General features: G+C 41.8%; 1 protein-coding gene across 1 annotated transcript in view; it reads right to left on the bottom strand.

Annotated features, from left to right (window-relative positions):
* Positions 1–26,486, bottom strand: part of prpf4 (pre-mRNA splicing tri-snRNP complex factor PRPF4) — a 41,767-nt gene that overhangs the window by 9,460 nt on the left and 5,821 nt on the right. The window contains exons 3-11 of the mRNA XM_080212233.1: positions 22,463–22,649; positions 19,087–19,171; positions 18,889–18,968; positions 16,703–16,796; positions 14,938–15,032; positions 8,344–8,402; positions 6,552–6,675; positions 1,358–1,447; positions 666–788 (exon numbers count right to left, since the gene is read on the bottom strand). Coding sequence (XP_080068359.1) covers positions 666–788; positions 1,358–1,447; positions 6,552–6,675; positions 8,344–8,402; positions 14,938–15,032; positions 16,703–16,796; positions 18,889–18,968; positions 19,087–19,171; positions 22,463–22,649 — 937 coding nt within the window. The remainder of the gene's footprint in view (positions 1–665; positions 789–1,357; positions 1,448–6,551; positions 6,676–8,343; positions 8,403–14,937; positions 15,033–16,702; positions 16,797–18,888; positions 18,969–19,086; positions 19,172–22,462; positions 22,650–26,486) is intronic.

Genomic DNA, 26,486 nt, shown 5'->3' with positions numbered 1-26,486 from the left:
ATATGGACAGAAAGTTTCACTCTCTTAATACTAATCTATTGTTTAGCTCTTGAAGGATGCTGACCAACTTGCTGGATATTGAACATAAGAACATAAGAAATAGGAGCAGGAGTAGGCCATCTAGCCCTTCGAGCCTGCCCCGCCATTCAATAAGATCATGGCTGATCTGAAGTGGGTCAGTTCCACTTACCCGCCAAAAAAGATTTTGCCAAGATATTTTTTGTTTTTTTTTATTACTCACGCCACTGAGTTAGAAATCAGATACTGAAAGTTAAAATCCCAATCTTTTAGATTAATCAACATAAGGTTTGAAGTTGTGCAAATAATCTGTTCCAAGAGTGAGGTTGAACTTGCTGGCCAGTAGAAACTGATGGAGAGAGGTGAAATGGTGAGGTACAGTACACAAATGAATCTCCTGCATATACCAGTCATGGGGAGGATAATCTGATCAATACAGCTCCCAGAGAGAGCCAATGGTTTTCAAATGGACAATTCCAGAGTTGCCATGTCTGCAAGGGAAGTATTGTTTTTCATGTGGAAGTTGAGGGAATGAGGGAAAAACGTGTTTTATTGCTGCTGTAGAGAGGAGATCATTTTGGATTTTCAATTGCTGTCAGTTTGAAAGGATTCACCCCTAAACGTACACAAAATGTGTCCAGACTTACCCAGTTCCCACCAGTGAGCCATCGCGGTGGAAGGCAATGTCATAAACACCCTTGCTATGGCCTTCTTGGTGCAGGATTTCCTCTTGAGCTTCCAGATCCCACAGTCGCCAGGAATGGTCATAACTAAACAGCAATCAAAATGTCACCATGGAAACATCTTTTACAATGAAAACGACATCTTCCCTGTGTAAATCTGTTACCATAGAAGTTGAATTTTACTTGCATCAATCTGTTACCAAGATAAAGGTTACCCATCTGTAAACTATATCTTACTTCCAGTCATCTGTTGCCACAAAAACTAGATCCTACCTATAATTATGTCACCGCAGAAACTAGAGAAAATGTTTGTAGGGGGTACAGCACACACGCACACAGACAGATAGCATACACCGGTAGAGAGGGGAGAACAGGGAACACTAATGAAATTCACTGCGAAGTGTACATATTTCCAGTGAGTGTGTAAGACAGACATGGAGTAGATGAGACACACTGGAGGGTACTCTTGTGAGTGTATGAAACAAAACATTGAGAAGAGAGCAGCCTGGAGGTGTACAGGATGTGACAGAAGCCATACATTACGTGTTTCACTTCTAGCAACCATAGCAGGTCATAAAACACAAACAACTTTCTATTTATTCAAATGTAATGCAACAGTTACATTTCCCATTAACTCGGGTAATAGACATTTTTACCATGTGGTGCCCAGAAATCTGCCTGATGGGTGCCACGCCACTCGAGCGACTCGCATTGTGTGCCCTTCAATGTCAGCTACTGGTTCATCACTGCAAAAGAACAATACATTGACAGCTCAGACACATGGGGTATATAGTTAAGACAAAGAGTTAGATTCTTACATAGCACTTTTGTGACCTCAGGATGTCCCCAGGCAAGTCACAGTCAATTTGAAGTGTAGTCACTGTTGTAATGTGGCAACACAGTAGAAAATTTGCACACAAACAGAAATGAAATAACTGACTAGATAATCTGTTTTAGTTATTGGTTCAGAATTGAAAATTGGCCAAAAAACTGGGAGAACTCCATTCCTTTTCTTTAAAATATGCCATGGGATATTTACGCTCACCCAAGAGGCACACAAGAACTCAGTTTAATGTCTCACCCGTAAGATAAACATCTCGGTCAATACAATAGGCCCCCAGCACTTCACTAGAGAGTCAAGTTTGTATTATGTGGTCAATTCTCTGGTGTGGACATAAATTAACAGCCTTCAGATTCAAAAGGTGAGAGAGTGCTATTACTGAGCCAAGGTTTGTCAATGCTAGCATGATGGTATGTGCTTTGTGTAAACAGATCAACCTGCTGAGGACCAGAAACACTCAACAAAGCTTTGCATTCCAAAAAGCTGGAATCAACAAATTAAAATGTAACGTGTAGCTCTTTGACTCCAATGTCAGAATCAAGAATGAAGTGTTACCCAATGCTGACAGGACTCATGATATAATTCACAATAACTGATCCATAGTCTGACCACTTTCCTACACATCTTTATTGAAGCAGTTCAGCAGCACCATTCTTTATTACTTCAGATTCCTGACTTTCCAATATTAAACGTAACAGAGTTTAACTGCAGCCGATAGGGAGTTAATACTGTATGTTATATTGAATCTGTCAAAGAAAACACCAACAGATAGTTTACATCTTAGTTTTACAGCAAAGTCCTCAATCACTAGTATCTATTTATCAAGTGATTATATACAATCGCTAAACTAATGGAGTCCAAGTGACTGTGGGAAATGATACACAATCAATGGGGATCTGAGATTTTACTCCCTCCCTCAATCACAAATCTGTCGGGATTTTCAAAGGAAAGCTGGCCTTGCAAAACACACTGTAACCATTCCCTAACAAAGGGCTCACTCGCCACTTCTGCAAGGCTGAGACACAGACAGAGGACTTGTGCATCCTGATATCCCCAACAGTCAAAGACAATGACTGCTGACTGGGTCTGAGCACTGTCTCTCAGGTTTGTGGGACCAGGGAACACAGGAATGTGCAATGGGACTTGCAGCAAGATGTAGCAACCTGGAAGTTCTTTGTAATAGTTGGTGCCAGAACCTCGACACTCTGATGAGGAACTTGGCACTGGTTTAGATGATATTGAGTAATTATATCCAAACATGTAGAGTTGGCTGACACCTTGGAATCAATCTCAATGACAAATAATTAATCCTTTTGGCTCCATTAGTAGGTTTATCCTAGTGAAAATTAATATAAATTTATATTATACATAATTCTTCCCCAATTTGTTTCCATGAAGATTCAGAAGCTTATAAGCAAATGTTTTGGAAAGGATGAACTGTTTAAAAAAAAAAGTTTTGCAAAAACAGGGAAATTAGTAAAAGCAAAATTTGGAGGAAAAAGGTTAAAAGTTTGACTGAATGAAAACAAATCCTTTAAGTGGAGTTACTAGCATACAAGACTGCAAACCTAGAGACATCAGAGTGACAATGGAGTTTGACAGGTCATGTACATACAGTGTTATCTAAACCAGGACAAGATGACAATGGCTGAAGCGATAAGATAACAGGGCTCACCACAGGCACTCCCAGAGAGAGAAAGTGAGCACCTAGGACAAAGTGGTATTACCTGAGCATCCTGGATGGGGAAGGAAGCTGAACATACTAGAAAAAGTGGGGGAGGGAAGGGATGTGTGAAGTTGAACATCCCATGGGCTGGGAGGTTCTCAGTGGCCCAATGCAAACAGCCAAAAGACTGTAATGAAAGGGTTGTATATTTTATGTAGAGGAAAAGTAAAATGCTACAAATGTGCTGTGTCATATTGTATGCCAAGTGTGAACTGCCAAGTCACAGTGTGGTGTTTGGCACTGACCATAGCTCACACATACTGTCTATAAGCAAAGTTCAGGAGAGACTGAGACACTGCACTGATGACCTAGGCTCTGTAGGTAGGTCAGGAAGACAGGATGAAAAATACAGGAGTAGTGGACTAGCTGTCTTGCGGGGGTTCTCTTAGCACAGTTGGCTGGATGGCTGGTATGTGATGCAGAGTGACACTAATAGTTCAAGTTTAATTCCCGTACTGTCTGAGGTTATTCATAAGGTCCCGTTTTCTCAACCTTGCCCTCACCTGAGATGTGGTGATCCTCAGGTTAAATCACCAACAGTCAGTCTCCCCCTCAAAGGGGACAGCAGCCAATGATCATCTGGGACAATGGTGACTTTTCTGTACTTTCACCTAAGCCTTGAGGCCATGAGTTTGAATCTCATCACGGCAGCTGGTTAGAATTTGAATTCAATAAAAGGAAATCTGGAATTAAAAGCTAGTCACAGTGATGGTGACTATGAAACTATCATCGATGGTTACAAAACCATCTGGTTGACTGATGTTCTTTAGGGAAGGAAATCTGTCCTCCTTATCTGTCCTATATGCGTCTCTAGATCCACAGAAATGTAGTTGACTTTTAAATGCCCTCTGAAACACTTCAAGAGCAATTAGGGATGGGGCTAGAATAAAAATATTTCAATATCAAATCTTATGATTGTATTAGTTGTGTTACAGATGTTGTTAAAAATGGCATTTATAAAATAATGTTCATTAATATGGCTTTGACTGAATTCAGTTGTAATGACAGACAAGAAGGAGACTGTGCTGTACTAAATCCCAATTGGGTGTGCTTTGTGTTACCAGAGGCATCGAGCCCTGATCAATCCTGTAACCTGTATACTGGCCGGCTTAAACTGATGCTATTTCCTAGCACAAAATGTAGGGACCAAAAAATCAACTTTGGCACAAGACTTCCCCACAAGGAATTCAAGCTATTCAAATCACTGTACAAACTATTCAAATTGGGAGGTGGTGGCATGTAGTAACGTCACTGGGCCGAGCTAATACTCTGGGGACACAGGTTCAAATCCCACTAAGACAGCTGGTGGAATTGTAAGTTAAATTAAAAGATCAGAAATACAAAGCTGATCTTAGTAATGGTCACCACGAAATTACCATCAATTGTTATTCAAAACCCACCTTTTTCACTAATGTCCTCTGAGGAAGGAAATCTGCCATCTTTATCTGGTCTGGCCTACATGTGACTCCAGACACACAGCAACATGGCTGACTCTGAACTGCATTCTGTAATGGCCCAGCAAGTCACTCAATTCAAGAGTAATTAGAGATGGACAACAAATGGCCAGCAACATCCACATAATAATAATAAAAAATTTTAACAACTCAAACTATATTAAGTAAAACAATTGAGCAAAGTGTCAAGTTTAGCATTAGACATGGACACCCAGTTTGCAGGTATTAAAGTTCAGTAAAAAAAGAATGATCTGATGGAGATGATGACACAGTTTACAGATTTAGAATTTTAAATGAGTACACTAGGAGTACTTTGCTTATTTAATGTCACATAAAAAAAATATGGTTTAGAATGCTCTATCAATGCGTAATTTATGAATAATATGTATGAACTTTAAAACATAAGAAATGAGAGTTTGAGTAGCCCTTTTGGTCCTTTAAGCCTGTCCGACTACTCAATACGATTTTCTACTTCAATGTCATCTTTCTACACTATACCCTTAATTTGCTTAGGACCCAAAAAGAACTCTGTCCTGAATACACTGAACAGCATCATCCACAGCTCTCTGGGGTAGAGAATTTCAAAGATTCACAACCACTTGAATGAAAAAATGTCTCATCTCAGTCCCAAATAGTCAACCATTTGTTCTTAGACTTTGACCCCATGTTCTAGATTCCCCAACCAGAGGAAACATTTTCTGAGCGCCCAGCCCCTTAAGAATGTTGCATATTTCAACTGTATCACTGCCCATTCTTCTGAACTTCAGGGAATATATGTCTAGTCTACTCAATCTCTCCAATAGGCCAATTCACTTAACGCAGTCGAGTAAATCTTCATTGCATTCAGTCTAGGCTAGGTATTTTCTTCCTCAGGTAAGGAGACCAAAACTGTCCACAGTTTTCTTGGCATGGCCTCACCAATATCCTGTATAATTGCTATAAGACTTCTTTACCCAAACACATCAATCCCTTTTGGCTAACATTCCTTTTGCCTTCCCAATTGCTTGTTACACTTGTATGTTAATTTTCAGTGATTCATGTACAAGGACACCTAGGTTTCACAGATCGTGAACATTTCCCCAGTCTCTCATTATTCAAAAAATACCCTTTAACAAAGTGGATAACTTCATACTTTGTCATGTTGTATTTTATTGGCTATGTTTTCTACTTCTCACCCAAATGGTCCCTAGCCCTTTGCAGTCACTTGGTATCCGCCACATTAGTTATCTTTCAACCTAACTTAGCTTGGACATTGTACACTAAGTCCTCTCAGCTAAGTAACTGATATACTTACAATTGAAAATAACTGAGGCCCAAGTACTGATCCATGCTGTACTCTGCTAGTTACAACCTGTTAACCAGAAATATCCTGTTTATTCCTGTTCACCTTTTTCTGTCCGTTAACCAATTCTAATCCACGCTAAGACATTCTCGCTCATTCCATGAGTTCTAATTGTGTATAATAACCTCTTGTATTAAATGCTTTTTAAAAAAATCCAGTTATTCTAGAACTAGTATATACCTCTTATCTATCTTATTAGTAAGAACCTCAAAAAACTCCAAACAAATTGGTCAAACACAATTCCTTTTCTTTAGGAGCTTGACAGGGCAAATGTTCAGACTGTGTTTCCTCTGACTGGGGAATCTAGAACGCAGGCTCAGTTTCAGAACAAGGGGTCAGCCATTTAGGGCTGGGATGAGGAGGAATGTTTCATTCAAAAGATTGTGAATGGTGCTTTGTGCTTCAAAGGGCATTTTAAACTTGGCCTGACCCCTTTACTCCTCACCACAACTCGAAATGCATGTTTTACCCTGCAATCTTTACTAACCTTTCCAGGTTCCAGAGCTTCACCGAGCCATCAGCTGCACATGATGCCATGTTGCAGTCCTTCTCATCAAGGGAAATGGTGGCCTGGGGATGGAATACAATGGCACCCACATTTGTACTGTGACCTGGTGAAACAGAAAACTCAGTTAGCAATTGCCTTAATTCCTGATTCTTGAAGCACTGCAGTGTTGAGTTAGAGGTCAGTATAGTATACCAAATCCTGGCCCAGTTCTACTCATCCAGTTCTTAGTTCCCCGCGTAAGGGCCAGCTCCATTTGGTCTGAGCAGAATTCACAGGCTCTCTAAGTTTGATTCAGCTCTCATCCAAAGCACAATTAACAGAATCACCAAGCTTCATACACCTCAGAATTCAGGGCAAGAAAATGACACTAAATAACAATAAATCAGTTTTGATAGCTCGGTGGGTAAATGGACTAATCAACAATTGTGCTCCTGACTATTGCACAGCAACATCAACTGGAAAGCGTATCTGAAAGAACGTGGGCCGTAGACAGAATCAAATCTTCAACATGATGCCCCCCACAGCCAAACTGCTGGCAAAACAAACTTTCCCTGCTCACAGATGAAGTGTGACCATTGAAGGGATACAAGAGGGCCACTGTGTCCCAATGCTAAGCCCACTGATGTCAAGGATGAACAGAATGCACGAAACTAAGCTATCGTTTATTTGCTCCTAAGCTAGTGACTAGGAGGGTTACTCGGTTTGCAAATAAAGAAACCAAAAGGAACTGCAATAAAAGCAGGCTGCTGACAACTCAGTGGATGCTGCTAAATGGATAAATTAAAAGCTGAATTAAGATCTATGTTACTTCTGCCAACGAAGCCAACAAGGCAGCAAACGTAGCCAGACAAGAGACTATCCCAGTCTAGAGCTGGGTGAAATTGGAATGGTTTGAGTGTGATTGGGTGTCTGGAACAGTTATTGGTGCTGTTCAAAAATTATGAGATGTGAGTGTTGCTGGCTGGGCCAGCATTTATTACCCACACCTAACCGTCCTCCATTTTAGAGAGTCAACCACGTTCGAGTTACAAGCAAGGGAAAGGTGGCATTAAGGACATTAATGAACCAGAAGGGTTTTTCTCGATAACAATGGTTTCGCAGTCAGACTTCTTATTGAATTCAAATTTCACCCTCTGCTCTAGTAGTATTTGAAAATCCCAGATCATGCCCTGGGTCTCAGGATTGCTAGTCCTGTGACAATGCACCTGGTTAGGTGCACTGACCTGAACAGGTGCCAGACTGTGGAAACTAGGAGAATTTCACAATAACTTTACTGCAGCCTTACTTGTGACTAACTAAACTCTAAATAAATAAACTCTATTTTAATACTAGTACATCACTGTGCATTCATTGTGCAGGGATCCTAAAGTGTAACAAGAGAGATATAAGTGACTACACCTGTAGGCAACTACCTATCAGTCTTATTTCCACCCAGTGTAAAATACTAGACTAGTCTTATAGAGCGGGATTTTCAGGCCGTGTTCATCCTGAAACCGGAAAATCCTGCCAGAGGTCCCTCCCTGTAAGTCTTTCTTGTTGAATTTTGTAAATGATATTCTGGAGTCTAGGGTACACCACATCTGGGTCCCTGGAGCTGTGAGGCACAGTGGTTAGCGCTGCTCGGAAGAATGCTGAAATTATCTGGAAACAAGAGGATGCTACAATGTGCAGGGGGGCATTTTCAGCATCATGAACCAAGATTTACCAAAAGACCTTCCTCATCTATAACTATCTTGTGATTTTGTGGAATCTTCGTATGAGAGTGCCTTACCTCTCAGTGTACGGATGAGACTGCAGTCAGGAACACCCCACAGCTTACACAGCCCACTCCTGTAGATAAATGAGACAAGGATAAACTGGTATCAGCACAACTTAACCAAACATGGCAGGAAATCCAAGAACAAGAACACTCTCAAGTCCTTTCATATATCTTCCAGACACAGCACACAGATTCAGCAGAAAGTATAATCTTTCAGTGAGGATGGAAGTCGGGGTGGGAAGAGTTTAAGACACTCTGACCACTGTTCCCTCGAATTCGCCCTATTTGTTGCACTGTGCATCCCCTTTAAGATTGCCTTGGGGCTGTGCAAGCGTGAACCCTAAAAGGAATGTCTATTGTTCATGGCCTGTTTTTTCCTGTACAGTGCATTACATCCATGCAGCTCCATATTTTGTGTTTTTTTTTGTGATATTTTTAATATATTCTTAGTTAAACAGCAAAAAATTGCAGCATGTTTTGAAACAGATGAATGACACAGGACCTTGCCTGCTGCTGAAAGCCAGCAGGATCCTGGTGTTGCCTCCATCAGTATTAAGTGCCTCCCAGCAAGCTGCCTTCCCCTGGATCAAAGACCTTGGGGACAGAATATCCACTCACCAAAAACTGCCAGCCAGAGGCCAGCAGCTCCTTTGCTCACCAACATCATCAGGGAAGCGGGGGCTGCAGCCAGAATGACAGCTACCAGAGGCCCAGGATTGAGGAATGACTCAGGTGAGAGGCAAGTCATCACCTTAACATAAGAACATAAGAACATAAGAAATAGGAGCAGGAGTAGGCCATCTAGCCCTTCGAGCCTGCCCCGCCATTCAATAAGATCATGGCCACCTTTTGTGGAGTATGGGTGCTGCACTAACAGCAAAGGATGGGATGTTGGGGGGTCTCAGGCATTCCTCCTCTCCTGATGCCAGATCTCCTTTGAACAAGGAACTACTTCAAAGGAAAGGACTAATAAGGACACAGAACAGTCTCAAGCCCCAAAGATACTTACGCAGAGATGAAGATAGAAACAGCCAGTAGGCTAGGGTGGATTGGGAACTATAAACACTTTGTGTAGGACATAAAGACAGCAGGGCACTCAGCATGGCACAGGCAAGTTGCAGGTTGCAGAGGCTTCTAGCCCATGTTAATATTGGGTCAATATTCAGGGTGGAGTTTCCAACCAATACATCTGGGTGGGTAAGTCATGACAAAACCAAACAAGCATCTTTAGTCAAAAAAGCCAGATTTTCACCTCAATTTGAGATTTTTCCTCCTGTCTTTAAACTCAGCTTTTTATGTTCGTGGAGAGGGGGTTGGGGTTAATGATTCACCTAACAAAGCAGAGTTTTTATTGGTGTTCCAGTTACACATGATGGATTTACAAAGGTAATTTCCATTATAAATGTGGTGTAAGCATTTACAATGTGCCAAACTGGCAGAAGCATATGTAAATCAGTAGTGTTTTAACATATTACAGATAAGAGAGAGTTGCAGTTATTCTCCACTGTAATGTAATGATGAAACAAAGGCAATGACTGTCCAAACAAACAGCAAAACATTACAATACTAGCAACACTACAGAGCACAAGTTCATTTTCATAAAAAAGTGTTTTACACAAGAAGATCTTGCTTTTTTTTTCATTCCTCACCACCACTGATAAGCTCTCCAGACTCATGTATTAACCATACTTAATTGCCCTTGAGAAAGTGAGCCGCCTTCTGAAATCGTTTGAATATTTGTGGATTTATTATAACTCAGTGGATTGAATGCAACTGAATGACTTGCTGGTAGTGGCTCCCATTTCAGAGGGCAGTTAAGAGTCAATCACGGTGCTGTGGGGCTGGAATCACACATAGGGTATACTGGGCAAGAGTGGAAAATTCCTTTCTCTGAAGGACATCACTGAACCAGTTAGATTTTTACAATAATCCAATAGCTCCATTACTGATGCTACTAGATTTATCTCACTGACAGAATTCCCCAACTGCTGTGGTGGGATTTGAACACATATTTCTGGATCATAAGAGCAGGTATTTGGATTGGCAGTCCAGTAACATAACTACTATGCCATGGCACAAGCTCAGAGCTCTTCTTTCTGTGGGAAGATCATAGGAGAGGAACCTCCCTATACCGCCGCCCACCCCACCAACTCCCTGCACCAGCACATCAGGTATGCATCCAAGAACTACACCTCCAATAGGAAGTTTTGACTGATGACGAGAAAGCTTTATTCATTAAGAGTGGTGCTCATTTCTCATTTTTAACTGCAGATCTTTACAGGTCCTCCGTTGTCCAAACTGTCATTGGGCTCCTGTTACTTCTAGAGGTAGGGATTTGTTTTACTTTGAAGGAGGTGGCTCCACTAAAAACAAATAGGGATCGTCATTAAATATAAATCAAATAATCCCCATGCCAGCAGCAGCTATAATTGCATCAACTGCAGGATAAGATAAAACGGTGCCCCACAAGGTTACCTAATGTTGGGTATTATGTGTAGTCAGTTGCATCTAGAACTTCCAAAACTTAAGATGCAGAAATACACAATTTTTTTCCATTCATTCATGCGTCATGGAAGTCACTGGCTGACCAGCCCATCTCTAGTTGCCCAAGAACAGTTGAGACTCAACTGGTAGGGCTTGGCCAAAAGGACGTCTGGTAAGTGGGAGACTTTCAAAAGTGTGTTAACCAGAGTTCAGGGTAAGCACATTCTTCTTAGACTGAAGGGCAAGGCTGGTAGAAGTACGGAATCCCTGAATGACTCGGGATATTGAGGCCCTGGTCAAGAAGAAGAAAACAGTACATGACATGCATTGGCAGCTGGGAACAACTGGATCCCTTGAAGAGTATAGAAGATGTAGGAGTAGAGTTAAGTGAGAAATCAGGAAGGAAAAAGGAGATACAAGATTGTTTTGACAGATAAGGCAAAGGAAAATCCAAAGAGCTTCTAAAAATACATAAAGGGCAAAACAATAACTAGGAACAGAGTAGGGCCTCTTAAGGATCGACAAGATCATCTATGTGTGGATCCACAAGAGATCCACTAAAAACTAAAACTCCGCTAAACCCAGCGATTAGAGACAAAGTTTTCAACTGGACATGAAGCAAACTCTGAGCTGCAGTAACTTTCCACTGAGCTGTTGAGAAAAGCATGGATGTTGGGGAACTTGGGGAAATAATATCTTGAGGAGTATACACATTACAAAGGTGGTGGTGCTGGAAGTCTTAAAGCGCGTCAAGATAGATAAATCACCAGGACCTGATGAACAGTATCCCAGGACACTGTGCGAGGCTAGGACGGAAGTTACTGATCCCCTAGCAGAGATATTTGAATCACTGATAGTCACAGGTGAAGTGCCTGAAGATTGAAGAGTGGCAAATGTTGTGCCTTTGTTTAAGAAGGGCTACAGGGAAAAGCCTGGGAACTACAGGCTGGTAAGCATCACATCTGTAGGGTGTAAGTTGTTAGAAGATATTCTAAGAGACAGGATCTACAGACATTTAGAGATGCAAGGAGTCTCTAACAACAGTCAGCATGACTTTGTGAGTGGAAAATTATGTTTCACAAATATGATTTGAGTTTCTTGAAGGGTAACCAAGAAGGTAGATGAGGGCAGTGCAGTTGATGTTGTCTACATGGACTCTAGCAAGGCCTTTGAAAAGGTACCACATGGCAAGTTGTTGCATAAGGTTAAATCTCATGGGATCCAGAGGAAGGTAGCCAAATGGATACAAAATTGGCTTGATGACAGAAAACACAGGGTGGTTGTACAAAAGAACAAAGAACAAAAACAGCCCGGGAAACAGGCCCTTCGGCCCAACGAGCCCGCGCCACCATCTTAACACCACCAGTACCCCCTCTCCACCCATGACCCTTATCTAATGTTTTATGGCCATCCACATTGAGGGAAACTAATTTAGGGACAATTTATTACTGCCAATCAGCCTAATAGTACATCTTTGGGGTGTGGGAGGAAACCGGAGCACCCAGAGAAAACCCACGCAAGCACGGGGAGAATGCGCAAACTCCCACAGACACCGGCCCAAATCCATGTGCCTGCACAGCAAACAGTGATAGACACTGAGCTGTCATCTTGGTTGTAGAGGGTAGTTTTTCAAACTAGAGGCCTGTGACCAGTGGTGTGCCTCAGGGATCAATGCTGGGTCCACTGTTATTTGTCATTTATATTAATGATTTGGATGAGAATTTAGGAGGCATAATTAGTAAATTTGCAGATAACACCAAGATTGGTGGCATAGTGGACAGTGAAGAAGGTTATCTAGGATTGCAACGGGATCTTGATCAATTGGGCCAGTGGGTTGACAAATAACAGATGGAGTTTAACTTAGACAAATGTGAGGTGATGCATTTTGGTTGATCGAACCAGGGCATTAAAGTAAGGTAAAAATAATGTTTATTTATTAGTTACAAGTAAGGCTTACATTTACACTGCAATGAAGTTACTGTGAAATTCCCCCAGTTGCCATAGTCTGGCACCTGTTCAGGTCATTGCAACCAACTAACACGTCTTTCAGACTGTGGGAGGAACCCGGAGCACCTGAAGGAATCCACGCAAACACGGGGAGAGAGTGCAAACTCCACACAGATAGTGACCCAAGCTGAGAATCAAACCAGGGTCCCAGACGCTGTGAGGCAGCAGTGCTAACCAGCGTGCCACTTGTTGGGACTTACTCAGTTAATAGTAGGGCGTTGGGGAGAGTTATAGAACAAAGAGATCTAGGGGATACAGGTTCATAGCTCCTTGAAAATGGAGTCACAGGCAGACAGAGTGGTGGTGAAGGCATTCAGCATGCTTGGTTTCATCGGTCAGAGCATTGAATACAAGAGTTGGGATGCCTTGTTGAAATTGTACAAGACATTGGTAAGGCTATGCTTGTACAGTTCTGGGCACCCTATTATAGGAAGGATATAATTAAACCAGAAAGAGTGCAGAAAAGATTTACTAGGATGCTACTGGGACTTAACGATTTAAGTTATAAAGAGAGGCTGTATAGACTGGAACCTTTTTCCTCTGGAGCATAGGAGGCTTAGGGGCAATCTTATAGAGGTCTATAAAATAATGAGGCAAATAGATCAGCTAGATAGTCAATACCTTTACTCAAAGGTAGGGAAGTCTAAAAATCCCATAGGTTTAGGTTTAAGATGAGAGGGGAAAGATACAAAAGAGTCTAGAGGAGCAATTTTTTTCACGCAGAGGGTGGTGAGTGTCTGGAACAAGCTGCCAGAGATAGTAGTAGAGGCAGGTACAATTTTGTCTTTTAAGAAGTGTTTAGACAGTTACATGGTAAGATGGGTATAGTGGGATATGGGCTAAATGTGGCAATTGGGACTAGCTTAACGGTTAAATAAAAGGGACAGCATGGACAAGTTGGGCCGAAGGGCCTGTTTCCATGCTGTAAACCTCTATGACTCTATAACCACATTGCTAGGGCTCTGGAATCACAAGTAGACCAGACCAGGTAAGTATGGCAAATTTCCTTCTCTAAAGAACATTAGTGATCCAGATGGGTTTTTCTGACAATTGAAGATGGTTTCATGGTCATCAATAGATTCTTAATTCCAGATTTTTTTTATTGAATTCCAATTGCACCATCTGCCATGGTGGGATTCGAACTCAGGTCCCCAGAACATTAGCTGAGTTCCTGGACTAACAGTCTAGTGATAATACCACTCGGCCATCACCTCCCCTAATTACATTTCTCACAAACTCAAGATGGCACAAAGCACTTGACAGCCAATTTTATAGTTTTAAAACGCAATCACTCTTGTAATTTTGAGAAAAGTGGCTGCCAATTAGCACAGATCATCAGCTTTGGTGATGTTGTTTGAGAGATAAATATTGGTTTCTGTGGAGAATCCCCTTGCTCATCTTTGAATATTGCTGTGGAATCTTTCACATTCACCTGAGGGAGCAAATAAGGGCCTGTGTTAAATGCCTCATCAGCAATGCAATACTCCCTCAGAACTGCATATTAGTGTGGAAAATGTGCTTGAGCTTCTGGAGAGTTGGGACATAAATCACTGACTTTCTGACTCATGCCCAAGAACAACCCCAAAGAGAACATGGTACTTGATTATTTTAACTCACTAAATACTTCTTTCCTTCAGTGATATCCCCTGGATCTGAAAGTCTCATAACCTAGAAAAGGGAGATGGATTTTTGGACAGAAAAAAGCCTCTAGTGCCTCAATCATGTGGTCATACATTGTGTCTGAAGTGGACATTCAGAACAGGCTATTCAACCATGCAAAATATTGCAACAGGAGGCTGATCTTGTTCCTATTGCCAGCCACACACAGCACTTTCCAACAAGTGGCACTGGGTGGGGAGGGGGGTGTGTGTGTGTGGAAAGAGGAGGAGAAGAAGGAGGACAGGATATCCTCTGCTCATTTTGTTTCTGAACCCAGGGTTCAGGAACAGTTCCAGCATTTCTGCTATGACCTGGCTGGAATCAACTAATTCAGCAGGGACCAAGACTAGGGATATCTGCCAGCTGTATGGCTCAGTACCATGCCAAGCAGTCCATTCACCCACTTACGAGCCTCATTGAACATTATGACTGGGAGTTGATGCCCTTGGGTCTTACCAGGAAGCTGTAACCAGGAGCTTGGAGTTGGGGCTGAACTGGCAGTAGGAGATGGGCCGGTCATCACCAATTTGGCTGCAGAAGTTATTTAGAGCCTGCAACAAGAACAAATAGAAAATGTTGGTAAGGGTTATGGGGTGTGTCGTGTGTGTGTGTACGTGCACGTGTGTGGACGGTCCTCTTGAGTAAACAAACAGAATTTGCTCTTAAACTGTAGTTTGTTTACAATACAATGAGGTAGTATAAACACAAAAGGGAGAATACAGCAGTAGCTAACCACGAAACACAAAAACCCAACACTGAATAAAACACAAACTTAATTATGGCCTTTCCAGAGATCAAATACTGTAACTGGTAACATTATTGCCCCACGACCAAAACTTCAGTCTAACCCTAACCAGAATGAAAGTCTTCAGTTTCTTGTACCTCTAAGATCTCCTTGTTAAGACTGCACTGGGAGAAGCTAGCAGTATTAAAACGTTCTCGACACAAAATGGCAATAACATCGGAAGAGAACATAGTAAACAGAAATGTAAAGGAAGATCCTCCTCGGCAGTATTTAAAAGACTGATTGGAGAGCAAACATTATTTTGTAATTGGCCTGTGGATATGATAAACAGCTCGGCACCTGACACGGGAGAACTTGGCTATGGTTCAAGTGACAGAAGTCACATGTGTGCCCATCCCTAACACTGACATCTATCACCTTGATGAATGCAAGAACAAATACTGACAGCTTAATCAAATATAATGTGACTTTATCACTGAGATTGTTAATTTTCCTAAAATGGTTTGCAGGGCAAGTGGATGTCAGTGCTGGAAAAAGGCAACATTTTTCTGAATTTTTAAATATTCATGAAACACTGCCAGAGATACAAATTATATACAGTATAAAGCTCTATATTATCCCATGAAACAGTCCCAGGGCAGTTACAGCACAGGATAGCTCTCTCTACACTGTCAGTAAGGAGGGTAAAGTGAGTGTTATGATTCTCCTTTCCAAAGCACTCATTATGTACTATCTTGAACCATCTGCAGCCCATCACCTCCTCACCTCTATTCCTCCACAATAATACTGCTCCATATGCCTCTGGCCTTCCATTTGAGACCTTACAGCTGTGGTTGCAGAGTTAAATCGTTATCAGAACAACTCCCTCTCTTACACTGCTCTCCAGAAAGTGAAGGCACAAGATGCTACATGGACCGAGGGCTCTCGCAGATTCACAGAGCAAGGAACATCGTAACATTCACCACACTTTGCAAAGGAATTCATTGCGATTAGTACTTTGTGCCACTATGATGCAGGGGTGCCAGTCTGAACGCATGGAGCGAAATGGAGCAGCAGACTCATGTTTAATCATTCCACAGTGCAGCATCCTGTAACATTCTGAACAATGGTCCTGTAACAGGACATTAATTGAAACACTTCTGCAGAGTCCCATCAAACACTGTCAGAGCAAAGCTCCCTCTGCAGTGTCCCATCAGCTATGACATGGGTTAGCTGCACAGAAAGTCTATTTATATTATTCTCAACACTTTCAGATTGGGTGGAACACCCCACCCAGCCCCCCGCACCTTACGTGAGCACATCATGTGTCCCCCATAACAAGAATAACACAAGTTAGTTGCAAGTAAAGCTCCTTGCACTATCCAATACAAAATTCACATAAATGGTTGCAATCCACTATATGCTGTTCAGTTCAGTTATATATTTAACGTTCTGTTCTCAAACTATCCAATGTGAGTACACTCCATTTATTCTTACCCGTAAACTCTTATGGAGTTCTTGCTGTCGTGCTGTTCGTGAAGCCTCCGGAATCTCCTTGTTAGCCCGGGCTTCCTCCAGTCTCTTTACAGCTCTGAGAAAGAATATTTAAAAAATTACAAAATTCAGTAATTACAGGTTGATAAACACAATGTGTTCCATACACTAACCCAGATAGATGGTTAGAGATACTCATATTGTCTTAAACACTGACCCAGCAAGATGTGTTTCATTCATACTGACCCAAAAGACGGTACCAAAAGCTGTTTACAGGTTTTATAAAGTGACTCAGTGAGAAAGTGTTTGGATGGTACACAGTATTTTATAAGTTGATAAAGTACAGTGATATCAGTGCCGTACTATGTTTTAGACAGACCATCATCCTACGCCCAATGTGTCTAAAACACTGTCGAACACTCACACCATCATACTGGACCAGTGTGTCTAAAACGCTGTATAACAGCAATACCATTGTACTGCGCCAGACTATTGTAGTGTTTCAGACACACTGGCCCAGTATGATGATAAGAGTGCTGTACTGTGTTTCAGACACACTGGTTCAGTATGATGGTGTAAGTGTTATACAGTGTTTTAGACACACTGGCCCAGTATGATGATAAGAGTGCTGTATTGTGTTTTAGACACACTGGTTCAGTATAATGGTGTAAGTGTTATACAGTGTTTTAACCACACTAGTTCAGTATGATGATGAGAGGGCTGTACTGTGTTTTAGACACACTGGCTCAGTACGATGGTGTTGCTGTTATACAGTGTTTAAACATACTGAGCCCAGGATGATGGTGTTGCTGTTATACAGTGTTTTAGCCACACTGACCCAGTACAATGATGTAGCTGTTATACAGTTTTAGACACACTGGCCCAGTACAATGATGTTGCTGTTATACAGGGTTTCAGACACACTTGTCCAGTACAATGATGTAGCTGTTATACAGTTTTAGACACACTGGCCCAGTACAATGGTGTTGCTGTCGTACGGTGTTTTAGACAGACTGGTGCAGCACAATGGTGTTGCTGTTATACAGTATTTTAAACACACTGGGCCCAGGATGATGGTGTGAATGTTATACAGTGTTTTAGACACACTCATCTCCATATTGCAAAAACACATTCACAAATTCGTGCACATACATTGTCAGAGAATCTCTACTGTGCAGAAGGAGGCCATTTGGCCCATCAAGCCTTCGCTGACCACAATCCGACCCAGGGCTTACACCTGTAACCCCACATATTTACTCCCGCTGACACTAGGGTCAATTTAGCATTGCCAATCAACCTAACTCACACATCTTTGGACTGTGGGAGGAAACGCGAACGAAACCCATGCAGACACGGGGAGAATGTGCAAACTCCACATAGACAGTGACCTGAGGCAGGAATTGAACCCAGGTTCCTGGCACTGTGAGGCAGCAGTGCTAACCACTGTACCACTATGCCGCCCATGTAGGGTAAAACTCTTCGTACGAAGGATATGCAAACTACTGTCACAATCAACTTGTCACACTGTCTGGAAAACTCCTTCTGAAATCAGTTTCTGCTAACTTCACTCTGAAATATATAGGGCTTGTTTGAAGGGGTGGGGTAGGTGCTGGCTTTTCTCATCATGAACAAAGCTTGGTGAGGGCCAATTGATCCCAGTCTACAGAGAAGCAAGTTGCTAAAATATTTATTAACACTATCTCTAGATCACGCTACATTTTCTGACTCATTCCTTTCCCTCTCAATGCTGACTTGCTACTTTGAACTGTGATACAGTCTACCATAGTTCTCATACCATCACCACCAATGTGCATACCATTCTAAATCTGTGCTCGATTCACAGAAATAAATTAAAAAACTAAACATTTCTGAGATTATTTAGACTTACCAGTGCAGAAGTATAATTTCTTTTAGTCCACAGGCGATTTGAAGAGGGATGCACAAGTTGCCCAATTCTTAGGCATTCATTTGAGATGGTGTGAGTGCTACACAGTGTTTTAGACACATTGGTTCAGTATGATGATGAGTGTGTCGTACAGTGTTTCAGACACACTGGGTCCAGTATAATGATGAGTGTGCCGTACAGTTTTAGACACAGTGGTTCAGTATGATGGTGTGAGTACTATAGAGAGATCCCCAAAATGCATACCCAATCTTCAAAGCAGCAACTTTACTGATATAAGACTCACCTTGGCAGTGAAAAGCGAGCAATGTAGACACGAGCGGTCTTCAAGGTGCTGGGGCCCTCATGATACCAGGTTTGCTGATGCTGAACACAGAAACATCATTCAGTTAGTATTTTAGCCAAACAGCCATGATTTCCCACCTGGGGTCAGGGATCATCAGCAATATATTATAACACACTAGAACAATTTCATATGCCTCACCTCCTGTCGGCTTTTCTTTGCATCTTCTGTCTTCTCGGTTTTCTTTAAGGCATCAGCTCCCACCACAGACAGGATATTGCGTAATCTGGAAAAAGGCAGCATAAATTCAGGAGTTTGCATGCGCCTCCCAACATGATACCCACACGGCAGCTCTTTTAACAACACTTCAACCTCTGAGTTGTTATCAACTCCAAAAGTCTAAATATAGTAAAACGAGGAAACTTCTGAATGAGCCCAAAATTCTGAATGCATCCATGAATTAAACCTGAGTGTGAGGGCTGGCTGCAGAGTTGAAGTGATAGTTTGCATTTTTATCGTGATTAATACCTGTGCAACACGGGTGCAATGTTCAGGGTGGGAGATAGTGAAAGGAAACTGAGCAGGAGTGAAAAACAGGAAGGAGGGCCAAAGAATCCTTCAAACTGAGCAGGATCTCGGGACGAAAGGAAACGACACTTGCTGAAATCTGAAATAAAAATGGACCTGGGAATAGAGGTTACTCAGCTATGAGAGAAAAGATTAGTGAATATAGGATCTTATATTTATCGTAGAATCCCTACAGTGTAGAAAGAGATCATTCCGCCCATCAGGTCTGTACTGACTCTCTGACAGAACATCTTACCTAGGCCCATCCCCCTGCCCCATCCCCATAACCCACATATTTACCCATTAATCCCCCGAACCTGCACATCTTTGGACACTAAGGAGTAACTTAGCATGACCAATCCACCTAATCTGCACATCTTTGGAATATGGGAGGAAACCGGGACACCCAGAGGAAACCCATGCAGACACAGAAAGAATGTCTAACCTCAAGGCCAGAATTGAACCCAGACCCTGGTGCTGTGAGGCAGCACTGCTAACCACTGTGCCACCATAATTTATCCTGGATTCATGCTGGGGAGGACAGAGAACATGCTTCAGCATCATTAAGGGATCCTAGATAAATCTCACCTTAAATCATATTATCAAATGAAATGATTCCCATGGAAATGGAACACATAGAGACAACTATAAAAAAGGACAATTCTTTTACTTAACTGTATGGGCTTGTTTTCCCGATTTAGATTAAAGGCAAACAGCTCCCCCTTGTGCTCAACTGTACACTTGTTAGTGTATTAAATCAACAAAGCCAGAGTAAGCAGAAAACAAAATTAAGCATCTGGGAGATGAATAGGTTCCCAAATACGCTTGTACAAAGATGATACGGCTACAAATACTGCCACTCACGCACCATATCAAGTCAATAACTGGGAGTTGGGGGCAAAGAAAAAGTAATTATTAGCAGGATGAGAAAGGAGTTGAGGAGCAGTTTCTTCCCCCAGAGGGTGATGCTGTTTTGAAACTAACTGCTTGAAAGGGTATTAGAGACGGAAACGCTCACTGCAATGAAAAAAACTTTGTATTGGAGCTGCAGCAACTTTCAGGGCTGTGGAACAAGACCTGAAAAATGGCTGGATAGTTCTTTTTGGATTATACAGGCCTGATGGGTCAAATGGCCTCATTCTGTACTGTAAATCTTTCAACATCTGTCGGTGGTCATTGCAACAATTACCTCTTAAGCCCTGCCCCCAATAATTCCATTACCCCAAATCCAGCCCTGTAAACCTCTACTTCCAAAGACAAAAGTGAAACTGAACTTTAAATTGGTTTTGTTTTTAACAAATTGTCATGGGTTTTTAACAGTCAGGCTGGACCTATGCAGGGAGGAGTTGGATTGCAAGGCAGTGTGCTCAGAACTCTGAAAGAATGATGTGGACCCTGGGCTGGCCTGCCAGGAGTGGATGGATTCCAGACCAACACATCTTCAATATAAATCCCAACACATAGCCAGGGCTCCACTCCTCACAATCTCAAAGTTAGCTACTCGATGAAATAAAAATGGACACTGCTTATAAACGACTTTTACACACAGTTTAAGAGGGTGCACTGCTTAGACAGCACACACCATGCTTCTTGTAAAAGTGAAAGTTAAACTATTGATAGACAGTCACATTTCCTGCGCCAGAATTAGAAATCTTCAAAATCATTGTGCCACAACTACAGCCTGTGCCTTTTTTTATTCTGTCCAGTCTGAATCCTTTCACTATATTCCAGCTAATGGACAAAATGTTTGCACTCAGCTGCAGCAACCAGATTTCATGACACTAATTGAGGCTGGCTTGAATTAACACATCACAATATTTGACATTACAATGTGATGGAAGTGACTGTTCAGACAATTCCAGGAGAATATCCACCAACGAACCACCAATTCTGAAAGCCAACGCCACCAGACTGTACTCATCCTCATAGCAAATATCCCCCGATTATCCATCCTCACAGCTGTGACGATACTGCACCTTTGAGTAATTTATTTATATCATGTTTCTGGTGAAGTTTACACATAAACTCTGATTACGATGCCGAATTGTCTACAGCCAGCACCCATCTACTGATTCTGCAGAAGGTTAATTGCTCCTGATTACTGGAGTTTGGTTTTCATCTGGGCTAATGCATTAGTGTTATGTTAGGGTTATCCCCTGGGGTTTTTCAGAGTAGGGTTTGATTAGGTTGACTGACAGGATAATTGTGTGTGTGGGTGGATCTAGGCTTAGAGAGCAAAAAACAGTCCCAGTTTGAACTTGATAAGAACAGTGGCTCTTTCTGGAAATTAAAGTATGGGGAACTGCTGGAAAATAGGTATCTCTCTCCAGATGTCTGCAAAAGACAAGAGGTGTTTTTCTTTCTCTCTCTCTGGAGTTCTGTTGTGAAGACACATTTTCCCCTGGTGTCTGCTGCCTGAGACTCAGCAGACGATTGACTCTTCAGAGGGGGTTAAAAGACTGGAGGACTGTGCATTCACATAAGCCTGTGTGTCTTGCTAACTGATTCTGAAGAGGCATTCACGTCGATGGAAATATTGCTTAAATTGAACTGATAGAACTGGCTAGCAGTAAGAAATACACCTTGTCATGTTTAAATATTTCATTGGTAAAAGTTATGCTAATTCTTTTTGTTATATTCTAAATGTGTTGTTGAATAAAGTTTGTTTTAATAAAAGCTTCATAGTGGGTCAATAGAATCACACCTGGAGTTAAACACCTAATGCTCACCAATGCTAGAATCAAAAATAGTTGGGATCTAGGTTAGCTTCATAATGTACCTTGGAGTTTCTCACCTGGTCCCAAACACAGCCAAACCCATCAGGTCACCCATGGTCACAACGTTACTTTTCCTCACAGTTGACTCCAACCAAACCACCACTCGCTCCCTCCTCACAGAAATCCCCACCAGATCATCTCTCTCGGCCAATCTACCAGACAATCCATAGTGAGCCAATCCCATGACTGTTCCTCCTCATAACCGAATCCCATCACAGTTAATCAAACTTTACCTCTCTCGTCGCTCCGCCGGTCCTTCACCAAAAAGTGTGATTGGTTCTCCAAGTGCTCGTAGGCAGGCCTTCACCTCTGCGTCGTCTGTAGAAACATTAATTTGCCGAGCTCGCTTTCTGCGCTCAAATTCTGCCAGCACCTCAGCTTGCCTCTCACTGACATGCTCTTCGACTTCATAGAACTCGTCTGGACAAGAGAGATCAGAATTAAACACAACACTGATTCCCACCTTAGATATTCACCCTCCTGGGTCTATGTTGTACACAATCTCTAATCAATAACAGATGGATTGCAATTTGGAAACAGGCCATTCACTCCATACCTGGCCATGACACTGTTTGCACTCCTCATGAGCAGAAGTCCTAATCCTACATGCCTAACCCAATCCCATACAGGTTTATCTCCCTTTTCTTTCAATCACATTCAGCTTATTCTTAAATAATGACCTGATCTCTGCTTCAATCCAGACACCTCTCAATCTCTCTGTTAAAAGGGTTTAGCTCTCTTGGTCCCAATCTTATGTGATGTCTACTTGTCCTCGACACCTCAATCTATCAAGTCCCATCCAATCTTAATTTTCAATGCCTCTTATTAAATAGCATATTATTCTAACCAAAACAGACTGTTTCTCGTGCTGTCTGCTCCAGGTGAACCTGTGCCATATCCTCTCTATTGCCCCAACATTCTTCCTATAGTTATGAAGTAAAATCAGCGGGCAGTTTTTGACTAAGGCTTTAGGTGGATTCATCATGACTTCAACAGGTGACACTCTTGCTTTTGGATCAAGTCCAATTCGAAGTGGGACTTGTTCCGGCATGGTGGCACAGGGGTTAGCACTGCTGCCTCACAGCGCCAGGGACCCGGGTTAAATACCGGCCTCAGGTGACTCTCTGTGTGGAATTTGCATGTTCTCCCGTGTCTGTGTGGGTTTCCTCCGAGTTCTCCGGTTTCCTCCCACAGTCCAAAGGTATGCAGGTTATGTTGACTGGCCATGCTAAATTGCCCTAGTGTCAGGCGGATTAGGACTGTAAATATGTGGGGTTACGGGGATGGGACCTGGGTGGAGTTGTTGTCTCTGCAGGCTTGATGGTTAAATGGCCTCCTGCTGCACTGTGGATTCTATGAACTACAAGGGCACAAAATCTAAGTTGACAGTGCAGTAGTGCCCGAGATACTGTCAAAGCTGCTGTCCTTGGATGAGGCATTAAACTGAGGCCCCCATCTGCTTCCAATGGATCTAAAAGATTCCATGATTCTATTCAAAGAAGAGAGGGTTGTTAACTGTATATTAATTGTGTTTATTAATTGGATGAAGGTGGTGGGCATTAACTGTTCTGTCACATATGCCCCTATAAAGAGGAACAGACTGAAATTTTGGATGTTGGATTAAGAGATCTGTGCTTGTATTGTATAACTCTATAAATAAATGCTCAAAGTGTGTAAAGACTGGCTCTAGTTCTATCTTTCATCAATTGTCATCCTGAAATAGAACAGGGGTGCCTAAAGGTGAAAGGTGGAAACTACTGGCCAGTGCGAAAAATGGGGGAAGGCAAGTGCAAAGTGGTAGGGCATAATTACCCACTGATATTTGAGTTTGAATCATTCAATGAGTAGAAGAATCAAGTGGCTACGAGCACACAGGTTACTTCCCTAACAAAGAGAAAACAAAATGTGATCCTGGCATCACTTCCTGCACAAAGTAACAAAATGAAGGAGATTGTCATCAACTTCAGGAAGCGTAAAGCAGAACATGCCCTTGTCTACATCAACGGGGATGAAGTAGAAAAGGTCGAAAGCATCAAGTTTTTGAATGTCCAGATCACCAACCACCTGTCCTGGTTCCCCCATGCCGACATTAAAGTTAAGAAAGCCCATCAACACCTGTACGTTCTCAGAAGACTAAGGAAATTTGGCATGTCAGCTACCACTCTCACCAATTTTTACAAATGCACCATAGACAGCATTTTTTCTGGTTGTATCACAGCTTGGTATGGCTCCTAGCTCTGCCCGAGACCGCAAGGAACTACAAAAGGTCGTGAATGTAGCCCAATCCATCACACAAACCAGCCTCCCATTCATTGACTCTGTCTACACTTCCCGTTGCCTCAACAACACAGCCAGCATAATTAAAGACCCTGTGCAACCCGGACACACTCTTTTCCACCTTCTTCCATTGGAAAAAAGGTGCAAAAGTCTGAGGTCACGTACCAACCGACTCAAGAACAGCTTCTTCCCTGCTGCTGTCAGACTTTTGAATGGATTTACCTTGCATTAAGTTGACCTTTCTCTACATTCTAGCTATGACTGTAACACTACATTCTGCACTCTCTTGTTTCCTTCTCTATGAACGGTATGTTTTGTCTGTATAGCATGCAAGAAACAATACTTTTCACAATGTGTTAATACATGTGACAATAATAAATCAAATCAAAGTATAACCAGAATTATTTTGTGAGAGAGATGCCAGTCAGGTAGATAGTGAAGGAGGTTTGGATCTTCTATTAGAGTTATTAGTTGACATCTACAAGATCTGTTAAATGTTTACAAGGAATGGTTAGATTTTGAAAAACACACGTTCATTCCATGGAGGAATATATCATGGACTTTAACACTACGTGAAATATTGCGAACATTGGATTTGGGATTCCCGTACTCGCATTTAAATTGCTGTTTTATTGCTAAGGGATCTCTCGGATTCTCCCACACCTAGAAAGCTAATCTTAAAATTCTTTTAAAACATTTTTGGGAGTTTAGACCACAATCAATATAAAAGCTTCATTTCTGCAGTGATTCTTTTCAGAAAGAAATCTTTCTAAAACTTCCTATACAGACAGTAGATGTAGCAGGGAAAATGTGGAAACTAAACAAGTGCATTATGCTACCTTCATGGTGTGGAATTTTTCAGTATGAATTGCTTTGTTGAAAACAGGCTGCATTCAATTAAAAACAGCTCTTGCAATGTTTTATTGGTATCCTAAAGGAATGTTTTCAGGTATCTTTATGATGCATGTTGATGATTTCTAACTGTGGAGTTTGAGATATGGGTAAGATTAAGGTAGAATTTATAATTAACAATCAGGCTTGTGGAACTTTTAAATCTACAGTGTTACAAATGTCTAATTTTGTTATGTGTGTTTTAAGAGTATAAATTCTGCTTTGGAAATTAATTTTTTTTGAGAATTGCCAATCAAAGGTCATAGTGGGAAGCAATGGGCTACCTCTCTGAACTTCCCTGTGGACAGAGGATGTCCACAGCTGTCTTAATAAGATGTTTAAATTATTTATATGGTTTCCCAGAACAAAGAAGGCATAATTAGTTCAAGTTTCTATGGGACATCCAGGTGTGCCATGTTGATATGAGGATAGATAGTAGGGAGGTGGGTTTTTGTTTGGTTTTGATCTGTGCAATTTTTCACAGTAACATACAGTCAATCTGGGGGCTGTTTTTGAGACAGACAGAGAGAAAGAAACAGTAAAGCAGCTGGAACCAGGAGCAGAGAGTCAAGAGAAACCAAGGGGTTTTCTGACTTGGAGTCACTAAGCAAGAATGCAGCAAGCAACCTGCTTGAGCTGGGGAGTCCACAGTTCTTCCTCTCACTATTCTTTGGATTAAACACAAGGCCTTGGAGCACCAGCTAATTATCTAATTTTCATTCTCTATAATGAAGAGCTCTGTTTGCCAAACAGCATCCATTTTCTTTGTGGAATTTGTAACATCCTGTTTCTAATGCCTCTCAGAAGAAGATTATCCACACATTAAGTGAAGTAGTTATATTTTACTTATGTATTCTCTTCGTATCTGAACATAAATCCATGTTCCTTTTTCCGTGGTTAACATTGAACACCTCTCCAGAAGCTAACTTCACCATATCCTCAGAGTACCCTTCTTGTGAACATCTCCAATAGTTACAGTCTTTCCTCGTGTCATATGGCCTCTCTCCTGTAACATTCCATGCTGGCTGAGCAGAAAGCCTGGAGACTGCTTCCCAGACCTCTACTAATGTTGCTCATAAAAAGGTGAGA

This window comes from Carcharhinus amblyrhynchos, chromosome 25 (assembly GCF_965287045.1).
Source record: "Carcharhinus amblyrhynchos chromosome 25, sCarAmb.v2.hapA, whole genome shotgun sequence".
Classification (NCBI taxonomy): domain Eukaryota; kingdom Metazoa; phylum Chordata; class Chondrichthyes; order Carcharhiniformes; family Carcharhinidae; genus Carcharhinus; species Carcharhinus amblyrhynchos.
Note: the sequence above shows the minus strand (reverse complement) of the source record. Positions and strands in the feature narration are given on the sequence as shown.